The 14,755-nt window shown below is 38.8% G+C and overlaps 3 protein-coding genes and 1 long non-coding RNA gene across 7 annotated transcripts; 2 read left to right on the top strand and 2 right to left on the bottom strand.

Moving 5' to 3' along the window:
• Positions 1-1,017: 1,017 nt before the first annotated feature.
• On the bottom strand, positions 1,018-1,602 carry LOC111803285 (uncharacterized protein At5g65660-like). The gene is made up of 2 exons (XM_023687615.2): positions 1,393-1,602; positions 1,018-1,305 (listed from the first exon to the last, which is right to left on the bottom strand). Exons 1-2 carry the CDS (start codon positions 1,600-1,602, stop codon positions 1,138-1,140), a joined length of 378 nt encoding a protein of 125 aa, XP_023543383.1. The 3' UTR covers positions 1,018-1,137.
• Positions 1,603-1,671: 69 nt separating this feature from the next.
• Positions 1,672-3,009, top strand: LOC147790463 (uncharacterized). The gene is made up of 3 exons (XR_015422619.1): positions 1,672-1,812; positions 1,915-2,340; positions 2,578-3,009. It is a non-coding gene; the product is annotated as an uncharacterized LOC147790463 (long non-coding RNA).
• Positions 3,010-5,979: 2,970 nt separating this feature from the next.
• On the top strand, positions 5,980-8,703 carry EDA40 (Zinc finger (C3HC4-type RING finger) family protein). The gene is made up of 2 exons (XM_023687436.2): positions 5,980-6,393; positions 6,478-8,703. The coding sequence occupies exons 1-2, from the start codon at positions 6,052-6,054 to the stop codon at positions 8,269-8,271; spliced, it is 2,136 nt and encodes a 711-aa protein (XP_023543204.2). The 5' UTR covers positions 5,980-6,051; the 3' UTR covers positions 8,272-8,703.
• Positions 8,704-9,198: 495 nt separating this feature from the next.
• Positions 9,199-14,737, bottom strand: LOC111803068 (protein RMD5 homolog). 4 transcript variants are annotated; one of them, XR_015422721.1, is made up of 4 exons: positions 13,961-14,078; positions 10,955-12,255; positions 10,491-10,649; positions 9,199-9,470 (listed from the first exon to the last, which is right to left on the bottom strand). XR_015422721.1 is itself a non-coding variant. In XM_087127759.1 (2 exons), the coding sequence occupies exon 2, from the start codon at positions 12,238-12,240 to the stop codon at positions 11,074-11,076; it is 1,167 nt and encodes a 388-aa protein (XP_086983885.1). In that variant the 5' UTR covers positions 12,241-12,255; positions 14,580-14,737; the 3' UTR covers positions 10,777-11,073. The 4 variants fall into 4 exon arrangements, 2 of the variants coding, with proteins under 2 accessions (XP_086983885.1, XP_086983884.1); XR_015422722.1 differs by having other exon boundaries at positions 11,059-12,255; XM_087127759.1 differs by lacking the exons at positions 9,199-9,470; positions 10,491-10,649; positions 13,961-14,078 and adding an exon at positions 14,580-14,737 and having other exon boundaries at positions 10,777-12,255.
• Between the last annotated feature and the right edge of the window lie 18 nt (positions 14,738-14,755).

The raw sequence follows: 14,755 nt of genomic DNA, 5'->3' as shown, positions 1-14,755 counted from the left end.
CTTTTTTTTCCTTTTTTTTCTTTTTTCAACGTGACCTTAAAGTACAATTTAACCATTTTTATTATTTTTTTAATGAAAATATTTAATAATTAAAAGTTGTTCAAATGAATTGGAAAAACTCAATTTTGCTCCCTACAAGTATAATGTTTGGATCGATTTATGGTTGGGTTTGTAAAAATATTGTAACCTAATATTTTTGAAATTGTACATATTATATAATTTTAAAATCATCTGATTATTTGATCTCTAACCACACAATTATTAGAATAAATAACAGAAAGCACATGGAAGGGTTATCAAAATAATATTTAATGCCGAAAGAAAAAAAAAATAATCATTTAAAAAATATAGAGAACTGATTTTATTAATTTTAAAATCTCAGCACATTATCATTATTATCATAAACCAAAAGATTAACAAAAAGGCAGTCTCTAAGGTAATGATTTAATGAGGATAATTTGAGTTACGTCTAAAATTAAATAAAATATTTTTCTAATCCAACCAATAAAATGAATTTCAATACTCAATAATGAAATGTTTAAAGTATACGATATTAATTTGAATTAAGGAGTAATTATATAGTTAAGTGTAATTATATGTTGGGAGGTTAAGGAGTAATAATAATAAGAGACAAAATGTTATGATATAAGACCTTTATTGTTTCATAGTGGTTGGGAATTGATTTTAGAGGTTAAATTAAATATGATTAAGAATTATATGAGTGTTTATGAATTAAAGAATGAATTTTAGTATAAAAGTGAAGCATAGCGGTAAAGAGTGAAAAAGGAAGTAGAAGGAAGGTGGGTGAGTGTTGGTCATCATTTTGCACTTTCCTCTCCGCTTATTCTCCACTTCCATGATCTTAAATCAAAATCATAATCTTATCTCATCGCATCATCAATCTTACACCATAAACTTTATTACTTCTTTCAAATATATCTAATCTTATAGAATAAAACAATTTTAATTCTATTTGGCGATTAGTTTGAAAGGATTAGAAAATATTGAAGAAAAGAATTGGTTGTAAATTATAGAAATTGAAATTGCGTTTAGCAAGGGAAGATAACAGATGAAATTGGAAAGAATTCATTTGCTTTTACAATGTACAAACATCAATCATGGATGAATCTTAATGGGCTAATAGAAAGGAACGGCAATTCGCGGCGGCTTCGGCGGTTTCTCCACTTTTACCTCGACCATCTCCGGGCGTGGCGGCTCCCTGGGGCACGGCATCGCAATGAACTTGGGAATGGAATCCCCGGGCATCATCACAGATAGGCTGTCTCTCTGATTCTTCTCCAAATCCTGCTCCAGAAGAAAAGATTAATTGATGGTTTGTGGAATCAAAACTGGAAAAAAGAAAGGGAAGAGAAGAAAGAGGTGCGAACTTACGAGAGAAGTAGGGGTAAATTTGGAGGGAGAAGTAGGGTTAAATTGGGAAGCGGAGCGGCGGAGGGATCTGAGTTTGTCCCAGTGATAGCAGCAGGAGAAGATTCCGCTCAAGGTGAAGATAACGAGAAGGAGGAGAGCAGTGCCGAGAGGAAAGGCTAAGGAGGGTCTGGATGCGTCGGCGTGAGGCGGTGAGAAATCGGGGCTCTCCATGTGGAATGTGTCATGTGTTGGGAGAAGGAATGAGGAATGGGTAAATGGGGAAGGAAGGAAGGAAGAGAGGAAAGCATGGAATGAGAAAAGAGGAGGCGCATTTGGGGAATTTATAATGGAAAACAGAGGAAGAAGAAAAGTAGTGTGTACAATGGAAAGGTACAGGTGAGTACGGAAAAGGAAATGATATGGAGCCCAGCTGCGTGTTGGGTGCGTCTCTGCCGCTCTTTGCACTCACCAATAAAGAAAACGAAAGAAAAAAGAAGTCTGCTTTGTCTTCTGATTCGTTTTTTGTTTTTTGGGTGTGTCCAGATTGAATGTGATCAACTGTAAGCATAATTGACGGAGAGTGGTAGAATAGAGTTAAATGCGTAACCGAGGAAAAGACAGCTAAAGAGAGTGAGATATGGCGTGTGGAATTGGGATGCCAAGGAAGTGGCGTCACTGCCGTCCATTTGGGTTACCCTTGTTTAAAGTTGAAGTGCTTGGGAGTCTACTCAATCCCATGACGCCTCACATCTCGATTCAGGGATTAGGAAGCGCCAAGTTGTGTAGATATGATAAGAGTGGAAAGTGGGTGGGGGAGATAGTGAAGAAAAGGCAAATGGGCCACGCCCAGGTGGGGGAAGCCCAAGGGAACAACGGCCGCCCACTCTCGGTTGCCTGCCTCCCAATCGCTGCCACCAACTTCACCCACTCCCCCTTTCTCTTTTTAACCTTTTCCGCACACTACCCACTGTAAGATCATTCGTTTCCCATCATCTCCCACTTTTGCTTTTCATTTCATTCAAAAATATCTCATCTGCGGATAAAAAGTTATGAACTCGTGATCTTTCCTCACTTTTGTCATTTTTTAAGATTTGAACCAACTAAATTCAAGCAACCATGATGGTTTCTTAATTTGAACTCCAATTTTTACAAATGCCACATCGTTTTCGTTGCTGATCATTTTAGTCTCCGATTATAAATATACAGAGATTTTTCAGGCCATAGAAGTACAAAAGAAAATGACAGAAATTGCTCTAAAAATTGATGAAAAAGAGGCGGTGGCGGCACTGAATGGGAGCTGACCGCGATGGTGGCATGAATGGGACAGGCATGCGACGGTCGCACATGAACGGGAGAGACACGACGATGAGGACTTTATTGAACGACCTGCTTGTTTCCTCGAGATGTGGGAAAGAAATGGACCGCGGCCCAGGCCCATCCAGAAATACGATGTTCTTCGGGCTTCGGGCTACTACACCTTGGCAATGGGCAATTTGGGGGTCGGCCCAGCTATTTTTTCAGTCATTATATATTTCTTTGACCACTTTTTCTGGCCTTTGTTTGTATGGCACACACAGGCAAACCCACATCCTTGTAATCATCAATACATTCTGGTCCTCAGTGAATGCAGTTTTGTTACATAGATGTTCTCTTTCCAGTTTTCAAGATTTCATCTTATATAATCCAAATATAGATTGCAGCTTCAAACCAAACTTAGAAGGACTGTAATGCTCCAAAAATTGAAGGCATACAGACAGCATAAAGCATAGGGGGAGGAATTTGTGTTGGGAGGCGGAGGCAGTGAATTAGAGAGTGCTCTCAGATTTGGTCAAGATATGGGCTTAGGAACAATGAACATACCAGAATTTTTTAACTAAAAAAAGGCTCACATGGATTTAATAATCAAAATCCACTTAAATTCTGGTTTGCCATATGCCTTGGAATCATATGCTTTTTTTTTCTTTTCTTTTTTATAAAATAATTTTAATTATTAAAAGAAAAAAAAAAAAGTGGAAAGAATGGGAAATCAAATCCAATTGGATTAATATATAATTAAGTGTAATTAGTGTTGAGATGATTAATAATTAGGAGAATGGGATGGGTTCATTCCCTTTGCAATTTGCATCCCGCTGCTCCACCCTTTACACCTCGGTGGATGCAAATCGTATTTATTAGGAAACACATCAAATCATTGTTTTCTTTTTTCTTTACTTATTTAATTTGCTTTTATTCATTAATAAATTTAAGTTCATATCATTCTTTATGTACCATTCTTCCCATTTCGTTTACATCTATCTTTTTCTATTTTATATTCATTTCTTAATTTTCAAGTTTACTCAACTCTACCAACATTACATTTTAATTTTTTTAAATTAAATTAAAGTACAAAGTTTTCAAATGTAATATGACAAATTCCCATCAATCATGTGCTGCCCCATTCCACATTCACTCCAAATAATTGTACTCCTCCTCGCCCCACGGTACAGATATATCGATGATTTGTTGTTGAACAAGAGATATGATCGAGAGGAGAGGAGTAAGTTTGCTTGATAACTTATTTGTGGAAACCGACTCTTTTTTTAAAAAAAAAAAAAAACATTTTTTCAATATTTATATTCCCCATATTTATAATAAAATAAAATAAAATAAATCTATTTTTGAGACAAAAATGAAAGAACCAGTGGGGTGGGGTGGGGACCATTTTTCTTTCTCGTCACAATGATCTGATAGCACAATTCTTTTAAGTATTTATTTATATTCAATATTATAACGTTATCTAAAAATTTAGATCTCATTTTTTATTATATAAAAAAAATATATATTGGGAAAGAAACAAAATTGGTTGTCATTTACAAGGTTCTATTTTCATTCAAAAAATATATTTAGTTTGAACTATTTAGATTTATTACAATAATATAATTTGTTTAAAAAAGAAAGACAAATAATTCAGGATGAATATTACCCCACTGCCCACCCGTACATAAATTATGTGATGAATGCATGGATTGAAAGTTGAATGATTAGAGGGAGAGCTTGGAATTACAATTTTCACATGCCACGTCATTCATCTTCGCAGCCGGTAGCCGGTGGCGTCTTTGGAAAACATAATCAAACCGGGAGGTGAGGATCCACACACGAGGCTTACCCATCAAACCCCATTTCCCAATATTCACACAAAACCCTAATTATTTACCACTAATTACCTTTATTTACTTTTTTACCTTCCGTCCCGTTCCTAGTGGGTCCTGGGTATTTATTTTATTGAACTCCGTAACACATTAAGATCCACGGCTGTGATTTCATCTCCACAATCTACCAATTATCGCCCCCAAAAATTAAATAAAAAAGAAAAAAGTAAGCTATTAGAGGGGTTTTGCTGCCAATAATGCGACAGCAATAAGTACTCCATGTTACCCACACAAATTTTAATCAAATCCCTCTCTTTCTTTCTCTTTACTCATTAATTTTTATAAACTCTAATTAAGCAATTAAATTCCTATAATTCACCGTCAACAAATTATAGGATAGTAATTTTAATTTAATTTTGAAATTCTAGGTCTACTAATAATGGTGGGTTTTTAAAAACAATCCCTGTCACATTTAATGCATCACCCGTTTGCTCTACCCCATAACTGAAGCCTCCAGAAATATCTTTTTTTAATTATTATTGTAATTGTGTGTGTGTGTGTGTGTTATTATAAAATAATACATCTGAAAGTGGCTTGAAAATCGAGATATTTTCTTTGATAAAGATTGTAGATCTCTATCAACTTATTTTAAATTAAATAAATAAAAAACTGCGGGTTTTGGGTTTAATAACAATAGGTCAAATTTGAAAAGAAAAAAAAGAACACATATCTCTCATTGTAATTTTATAATTATTGAGCATTGGAGTTTGGAAAGCATGTGAATTTGGTGCCATGAGTGAAGTGAAGATGAAGACCCCCCCTTCACTCTAAAAAAGAAACATTATTATTAAATTAATGAAATTGTAGAATTAAATTATGGTGTGTCTCTGTGCGTTCAAACGGACAGGATCAGAAGGATCCCAGTGTGCAGTTTGTGGGTGAGGTGCAGAGCGGTTCAGTGGCAGACTCACAGCCCCTCGCCCTCGTCTTTTTTTTTTTTTTTTTTTTTATAATGGATTTAAATAATATAATGATAATGGCCCAAATTAAAAATGGAAAACATGAAACGGACACGTGTCATTTTTTTGGGAGGTAAATTAGGGTCAGAAGAAGGAACTGACCGCGTTGACATGTCATATTGGGCGGCAACCTCCAGTTGGCAGTCGCCCTCACCAGCCAAGTTAACCCCAGAATTCTTACCCCATTCCCACCCCCATCCCTATCTGCTATTCTGATTCATTATTATTCCCGAGAAGGGAAAGCTTTTTTTTTTTTCTTTTTTTTCTCTTTTATCTCTTCACACACACACACACACACACACGCAGACGCAGACAGAGACAGAGTTTCCATTTGGAAGCAACGGTGTGGCCTTTTCATTGCATTCCTTTATCAAATCTTTTGGGCTTCCCATCATCTCCTCCTTCCTTCCTTCCTTCCTTCCTTCCTTCATATCCTCTCCCCATTTGTTCCATGTTATCCATTTTCCTCACCTTTTGCTTTTGCTTTTGCTTTTGTTGACAACATTCAGATTCATATTCAGATTCAGAAGACAATGACGGGGTGGAGAAGAGCGTTTTGCGCATCCATTCCTAAACATGATACAGACTCCAAGCGGATTGCCAATGAAGCCCAAAGCCCTCGTATCAGCTCTAAATTTGGCTTTTTCTCTAACCCATCAACGCCTCGCCCCGACAACCCTGGCCTTGGTCTCCGATGTCGAACCTCGGTTGCCACTGTTCCTACCACACCTTCTTCATCCACTCCCAATAGCCCAAAGCTGATGACCCAAAACAAAACCACTGCCTCCAGATTGTTCTCCCATTTCTCCAATCCTTCTTCTCCCAAATCCCCTTCCACTTTCTCCCTCCTCAAAACCGGCTTACGAATCTCTAAGGTAACCAACTCTTTTCTTTTCTTTAATTTGTTTTTTTTGAATTACCCATCATTTTAACTCCACTTCCCTCCTTTCACTTTGCAGAGTAAGTGTGGAATCTGCTTACAAAGCGTTAGAAGAGGACAAGGAACCGCTATTTTCACATCAGAATGCTCGCACTCCTTTCACTTTCCTTGCATCTCTGCCCACATCAAGAAGCATCGGATTGTGGCCTGTCCTGTTTGTAGCTCCGTCTGGAACGAAGCTCCGTTGCTCGATGCTCAAACTTCTCTTCACCAACCAATCCAGACGGGTAAGACGAGAGGTGTAGAATCCATCGAACTCAAATCGAAGACGCTCAAAGTTTATAACGATGACGAGCCTTTGATGTCCCCAACTTCCGGTGCTCGTTTCAATCCCATACCGGAATCCGACGAGAACGAAGACGATGATGAACAGGATGGGGCAGTCGAGTTTCAAGGTTTCTTTGCTACATCTGCACCATTAGCCTCTCCCAAATTACCCAACATTGTGAAAAATGTTGAAGTAAGTCTATTGCCTGAGGCTGCGGTGGTCGCAGCCGGTCGCAACTACGAGACTCATGCGGTGGTATTGAAGGTCAAGGCTCCGGCTCGATCTGCTAGGACGTCTTCATCGCCGATGAATCGGAACCTTCGTCCTCCAATCGATTTGGTAACGGTCTTGGATGTGAGTGCGAGCGCGAACAGCGCCAAACTCCAGATGGTGAAACGCACTATGCGATTAGTCATTTCTTCGCTCTGTTGCACAGACCGCCTCTCGATTGTGGCGTTCTCCGCCAGTTCCAAGCGATTGTTGTCTCTGCGGAGAATGACCTCCAATGGCCGCCGATCGGCGCGTAGAATCGTCGATTTGCTCTGCGAAGTTGGTCAAGGAGCGTGCATTAACGAAGCAATAAAGAAGGCAGCTAAGGTTCTCGAAGATCGGCGGGAGAGAAATTCCGCCGCTAGTATCATCCTCATTTCCGACGGTCACGATGACCGCGTTGGAGCTTCTTACTCCAGCAACTGCAAGCGATCGTCTCCAGTTGTGTGCTCCACGCGCTTCCCCCACCTGGAGATTCCCGTTCACGTCGTCTCCTTCGGCGATGGCCCTGCGCCGCCGGAAGACGCGCTGGCCAAATGTGTTAGCGGCTTGTTGAGCGTGGTAGTTCAGGATCTCAGACTCCAACTCGGGTTCGTATCTGGTTCAAGCCCGGCTGAGATCACTGCGGTCTATTCACTTTCCTCTCGCCCGATAGCTCTCGAACCCGGTTCGATCCGGATCGGCGATCTCTCTTCTGAAGAAATCCGAGAAATGCTATTGGAATTGAAAGTGCCAGTTTCGTCCATCGGGACCCACCCGATATTGTCCGTACGATCCACTTTCAGGGACATGTCATCGCCATCGCATGGGCTTATTTGTTCTAAACAACATGCATTGCCAGTTCCCAGGCCGCGGGCCGTCCGATCGTCCGGTTCGAACATCGAACGGCTGAGGAACCTTCACGTCACAATCCGAGCTGTAGCCGAGTCGCAGCGGTTGATGGAACACAATGATTTCTCGGCAGCTCAACACTTGGTATCATCGGCTCGAGCCCTGCTGCTGAAACAATCCGGTTCCTCATCGGCTAGCGAGTACATAAGAGGCTTGAATGACGAGTCAGCTGCGCTGAGCCGACGGAAACAGCAGCAGAGACAAAGCCAAAGACAGAACAACATAACGGCAGAACGAGAGGTAAGGCGAGTAGACGAAAAGCTTGAGCAGGTAACGCCGACATCGGCTTGGCGAGCCGCGGAAAGACTGGCTAAAGTAGCAATTATGAGGAAGTCGATGAATAGAGTCAGCGATTTGCACGGCTTCGAAGATGCCAGATTTTAATTCAAATTTAATAAATATATATTAAAAAAAATTTAATAAATCATTCTTGAAAAAAGAAATAATAAAAAAGAAAAAAGTTATGATTGGACTGATGGAATGGGCCCGAGCCTAGAATATGGACAAAGAGGAAGAAGACGGCTAGGCCCTTTTCCTTTTCTATTTTGTTTTTTGTTTTTTCGTTTTTATTTTTGGGCGTTGGCAGAGGAAAGGAACAGTTTGGTGGCCCAACAAAGAAAGAGATTGGAAGAGGAAGGGACTGGTTTGTCTGGATGGAATCACTTACCAGAAATTGCATTATTTTTGAAATTGAAGTATCGAAACTTATGCAGCCAGGCACAGCCCCATCTCTCTTTGTTTTTTCTTCTTTTTCTCTCTCTGAATTTTGTACAAATTTGAAGATATAATATATATAGCTCTGTTATTATTTTTGTACGTTTGTTTGTTTGTATGTATGAGCTGTTCTTTAATCTTCCAAGTGATTTTTGTTTGCTAGAAATTGGGAGAACTACCCTTTTGCTCTGCTTTTAGAATGATTTAAATAAATTAATTAAACAGTACGGTATTTCTTTTCGGAGGATTTAAGAATTTGGGACAGGATGGAGGGAAGTCATGTGGGTGGCTTCTATTTGAAGGGGGTTTATATTTAATGAAAAGTGTATTTAGTCATAATGAAGGAAGGCATTTAATTAGAGTATACATTTGGGTGTTGTGGTTGATATGATATTGTTGTCGAAAGGAGGGGTATGAATTGTTAGATATTTGGATATGAATATCTCCGCCGCCCTCACAACCACATTCGGCGCACTACCATTTCTTTAGTCTGTCAAAGGTCAAATAAAAGAAAAAGATAGTGGAAAAGGGAACACTCTGGATAACCTCAAACATCATCAATGGACAGAAAAAAAGAGAGTGAGTGAAAGTATCGTAGATGGTGAAAGTGCTGGTGTATCGTTGTTTCTTTTTCTCCAAAAGCAAAAGGTCAAAAGTTTTAGTGAATCAGTAGGTCCAGAGGAAAGTTTTGATCTTATAGTTATAATAACCCCACAAAAATTTCCCTTGTGGTAGTAAGTAGAGATTCCCTGGAAGATGCAGCTACCACCACCTACCCAAATCAAATCGCGAAGCTCAAGATTTGGATTTTGATCTTCGAATACAACTAACAATCCTGTGACAGTGGGTCTATCTATGACTTCCAACACCTACATTTCAAATATTGAGGGTATGAATATATGTCAGTGACAATAGTGGATACATTCCTCGTACTATTGTAGAATTGGAAATGCCTAAATGGTAGAGATATTTTCACTCCACCCTCAAAAACTCCCATTTCCATGTCTAAACAAATCACAATTCAGGGAAGAAGGGATCAGCCACCACAAAACTCAAACACGTCAATGCGAGAAAGAAGTGCCTTTTCAATGTCCCTTCAAGGGCTAAAAAAGGCCAGAAGGTAAGAAAAGGTTTGGGATGAGAGTGGAGGCTTTTCTAAGCTTTCATTTTTAGAGGGTTTCTTTACTGCGCGCCTTTTGAAGAGCTAATGACCTCCTTAATTTGCGCAGACTTTTGGAACCAATTATGATGAGTGGTTTAAGCTCCGTATTATTTAGCTTTACTTTAGTTTTGATAGTGTATTGGTTGAAGGAGCATGAATCATGTCTATGACTATATTCTAATAATAAAGTAGTGTATGTGGGTATCAGCAGCCCCCCTAGTGCTTACTGCCCATTCTATTTATTCAATAAAAAATGGTGAAGGTGGTGCATCATCATCATAAACCCTATGTCTGTGTGGGCAGCAAGGTCTCCATAATGAGCGACAAAAGACTTGAGGAGGAGGTGCAAAAGTTGGTAATCAAGGGGTAAGTCTTTATCCTTTCTTTCAAATATTCTTGCGTCCTCAACAGTATGACACACGAATCATTTTGTGCAGAATTATACAAATAGTAAGGGAAGTAAAATCATTGGATATAGCTCTTAAAGAAATGTATGAACTTTTCAATATGCACGGGTAAGAATGAGTTTGACGTAACTTTAAAAGCAGTAACGGTGATAGTTAGAACTTAGAAGTTGGTGAGGAAGACTTGGGATAATTGAAAACAAAATAAATTACAAGAAGAAACATTTAATTAGTGCTTTCTTCCAAAGTTCTGAATTCTGATAAAATAATAATGATAATAATTCACTTAAGAGTACTACTTTTGAAAGTTATTGTGAACTAACCTTCAGTATTCTTCTCGGATGTGTCCTGATGTAGCTTGTCACTGATTGGTATAGTTGGGTGACAGGAGGCATGGATCTGTATTGGCCTAACATTAAATTCCCCATCTCCATCGTCAAGGCCTAATGGCGATGAAATTAGGCCCATCGCCAAATCAGTACCTGAAAGAAGGCCACAAAAACCTAAGCACCCATGAGCTGGTAGATTTCTGCTTGAATTGACAAAATCTAAGTAATTTAATATTGGGGCTCACATTTCCATGATCTCAGTTATACTTTTGTTGGAAAAAAAAAAAAAAAAGAAGAAGAAGAAACTATATATATTTAAAGCAACCAACGGACACTCCCTTGCTGAAAATCTACCAAGCCTTGAGAGATGTCTGTCGAGTAACTTGCTCTACATTCCCAACACGTAGGAAAAATATGTATTTACAAAAAAATACAGCATCAAGCAGTACACAACTGACCATCATTTTCCCCCACATTTAACACCCTTTGTTACACCATACAACCACATCCAGCAAATATCGGTTCAGTTGAAGAGAGGAAGTTTCATGCAACATTAACCGACCCTTTTGTGTAAGCGTCAAAAGTACAATGGCCTACACCGCGTAGAATCAATGTCTGTTGGACAATATGGGCACTTAAACGATTTTGTGCTGTTTTTAGACATCTTGATGATAGACTGCTTGCAGAGGACGTGGCCACACAGCATCAACATTGGTGGATTTTCTTCGGTTGACTGTTCCTTCGATACTGGACAAACAAAGATGGAATGGAACTGAAATTCTCTATCCAACTCGACGGGCACAGGCAACTGCTTCGTAGATTGCCATTCATGTTTTTTCCCCGCCATGACATTCATAAACTTCAGGAGGAGAGGCAATCCCTGTACCCCTGCTGCAACCACTACGCCCAATGGGCTCTCGTAGGACTGACCAAGAAAATTGCAGTACTGTCTTATAAGCTCTTCAGCAATTTTATCCCAATTGGCTACTGACATTAATTGTGATTGGGAGTATGGGGAGCAATCAAGCCTTCCTGTCCACAATAGGCAAGCCATAAGCTTCTGAAGTTCAGCCATGTGGTTGGATGCAAGAGGAGCCAGGTACGTCCTAGCATACTTCAAAGCGTCATGTCTATCGCCCTTCTGTAGAATCCCCAAGAACTGCATGGTATGAAGTTTTAGCAGAATATCCGACCCACATTCCTTAAGTTTATTTGAGTTACTCAGAGCCCAATTCATAGCTGGCTCTAGATTCCCGTACTTCATTGCTTCAAGGATCTGATACATTTCCTGAAATGGAGACCTCAATGAGGCAGAAGATTCTGACTGGCCAGCCTCACTAATAAAGCAGTCACCAAGTTCAAACATACCCTGGCGATAGAAATGACGAGCAATAATATGGTCAACAGTATGCCTATCAAAGTCAACGTTTCTATAAGCTTTTGATATATCTGGATTGAAAGATTTCTCCACAAGCTTAGGATACTTGGTTCGGGCAGCATTCAACTCCTTTTGTGTGCTTTCAAGCTGAGCGAGTGGCGCAATATCTTTTAATTTAGTTTTGAGTTCAGCAAAAACTGAATTCAAATCAATTGGACATTCAGCATTATCAGCAAACTGTATTTTGTGTAGCACCTGCTCCATCTCCAGATGGATTTGATCAACTACTTCTTGACTTTTGGAAGAAGATAATTTCTGCTTCTTCGTCACACGATCAAATGCATCTTTAATGCTATTCAACTCCATTACTTAGTCTAATACCTGCAAAGAAACTCGGATTATCAAACAAGTTTGTCCAATAACAAGCAGATAATTGTTACCAAAAAAATGGAATGGAGGGATATCAAGGTGCCAAGAAACCCAAAGACAAAAATGCAAAGAAATACTAATGGAGAGGAAAGAGGCAGGAGGTAAAAGAAAGATGAAAAGTATACCATTAATTTATTACAAAGTTCTACTAAGGAAAGAAAATGTCCGAGTACTCTTAAAGTAAACTCATTTACCTACTTTATAGCAGAAATCCTAAAAGATAATAGCGGGAGAAAATCCCGTAGATAGTAATAGACCAAAATGTTTTCATAGCTTCAGTTCCTCCATTTGTTTATATTCACCCTAGTATTAAAATTCAGACATGAGAGTGGAGTTTCCAACGAACTACCTTTGAGGATGCCTTAACAGTTGGCTTTGGCTCAAGTTGCCACTTTAATAGATCGATGAGTTCCCAAGATATAAAAATTCAGCGAAATGTAAGTACTAATTGAACAAAAGTAAGTAATGAACCCAGAGATACAGGTCACTAGTCGTGAAAATCAAATCTAAATATAAAGCGCTGACGGAGCTCAAATATTATGAGTCTTTCGCTTTGCCACTTCCTTAGAATTATAGCTACAAAATCACATCTAAACATCTAAAAATTAAAACTTATCATCACTGTCCCACTCAAATTTTCAAAACCATTCAACTTATTGCCCACTAAATCTTCCTCTTGGATCTCATCTCCAATTTTCTCCACATCTAATGCAGAGGAAGAGCATCGAGTAAGAAGCTCAAATGAAGAAGATGAACTAACAGTATTTTGTTTTCCTTTCCTTGATCTGATTTAACCCTAGTTTAATAACAAATGTGGTACTAAAGCAATAATTGTGGGCTCACAATATGAGGCACCGCATCTACAGCTAGGTTTAAAAGCACGTTTACACACATGTTGCCTTGGTGTTATAAAATAGTGATCACAAGAATTCTTTACCAAATACTTGAGGCATCTAATTCAAATACCTTCTGGGACCAATGTGCTCCTAGAATATAAACCAAACGGTAATTGTATGTTGGTAATTGAAACCAAAATTAAAAAAACGATCCAAATCTACAGGTCCCTAGTCATGAAAAGCAACTCTAAATATCATTACTTATTATGGTTCTTAAGAGTGTCTCATTCAAACACTTCTGCAGAATATGCATTACTACAAAGAGCCTCTCTTGTGTAGGAAAAAAGAACTCTAATTTTCAAATAACTAAAAGGCAAATGCACATTTAGAAAGAAATTGAGACAATCATTTTCTTAAGACAACAGATGTAATAGAGCCAATGGTATCACTTCAAAATCGAGAGTAAACCGAGAAGTGGTCGGAATCGAGAGTAAACAAAAAACTATAATTCGCACAACGAGAGAAGTTCCCAACATCTGTTATCACTTCAAAATCTTGACAAAGAGAAAAATTCTAAAAATCGAAGATAAGAAATTGATGGATTGGAAGCAAGGCACGACGGAGATGCGAATCTGAAAAAAAAAAAATCGGGAGTAAACCGATTGAGATAGGAAAAGAAACTTATCCGGAGAAAAAGATGAAAATCGATTGAACAAAAATGCAGGAACATATGAAAATCAGATCTGAATATAGTGAAAGGAGAATGAAGTGTATGCATAGATCTCAGCAAGAAGAAGAGGAGGGAAGAGAAGAGAAGAAACCTTGCCGGGAAGTAGGGAGCCGAACGGGGGGATTTTTCCCTTTCCATTTCCGTATACAGAGCTTTATATGAAAATTATTAAAATATGGATGTTTATTCATTCATTCAAATAATATTGTTCTCCACAAATTTATTTCTAAAGACAATTATACAAAATTTAAAGTCGCAGAATTATCTAATACATTAATTTAATTTATTGTTTTTCTAATTTTAATTTGATATTGAAAAAAGTGTAATAATCTGATTTGCAATATTGTCCAAAATAATAATACTGGCCAAGTCATGGACCACCAGCGTTGGTGCCGGCGCCGGCGTCGGAGCTGGTTATGAAGGGGAACGGGAAGAGGGGAGAGAGGAGAGAGAGAGAGAATAAGAGAATAGTGTTGTTGACCCACCATCCAAAACCACAAAGCCTTGGTAAGATGTTGAAGAAGGTCAGGTCATAATTCTTGAAAGTTTAGGGCCAAAATCGTAAATTCTAAGTCTATATTTACGGATTGAACAAATTTTTTTATGTTATTGGCATTAGAAAATAAAATTAAATAAAACACGCGGAATAATTAAATTATTATTAAATAGGAGGGGCTTCATTTTCATAAACGGCGTCGCCAACAACTCACCGTATCGTATTGGGTTGGTGGGAACCGACGGCGAGCCAAGCATTTGTGACGTGGCGCCTGTCCATATCTTCATCGGAATAAGCGGCTGGTTCCCACGTCACCCTGCCTGCCAATAACGAATATAGACCACACCGCTTGGTTGTTGTTGCCATCCCTATTTGTAAATAAATAAATTT

The sequence above is a fragment of the Cucurbita pepo genome, chromosome 10 (assembly GCF_057944985.1).
Source record: "Cucurbita pepo subsp. pepo isolate OVF chromosome 10, ASM5794498v1, whole genome shotgun sequence".
Classification (NCBI taxonomy): domain Eukaryota; kingdom Viridiplantae; phylum Streptophyta; class Magnoliopsida; order Cucurbitales; family Cucurbitaceae; genus Cucurbita; species Cucurbita pepo.
This window is presented reverse-complemented; position numbering and strand designations above follow the sequence as displayed.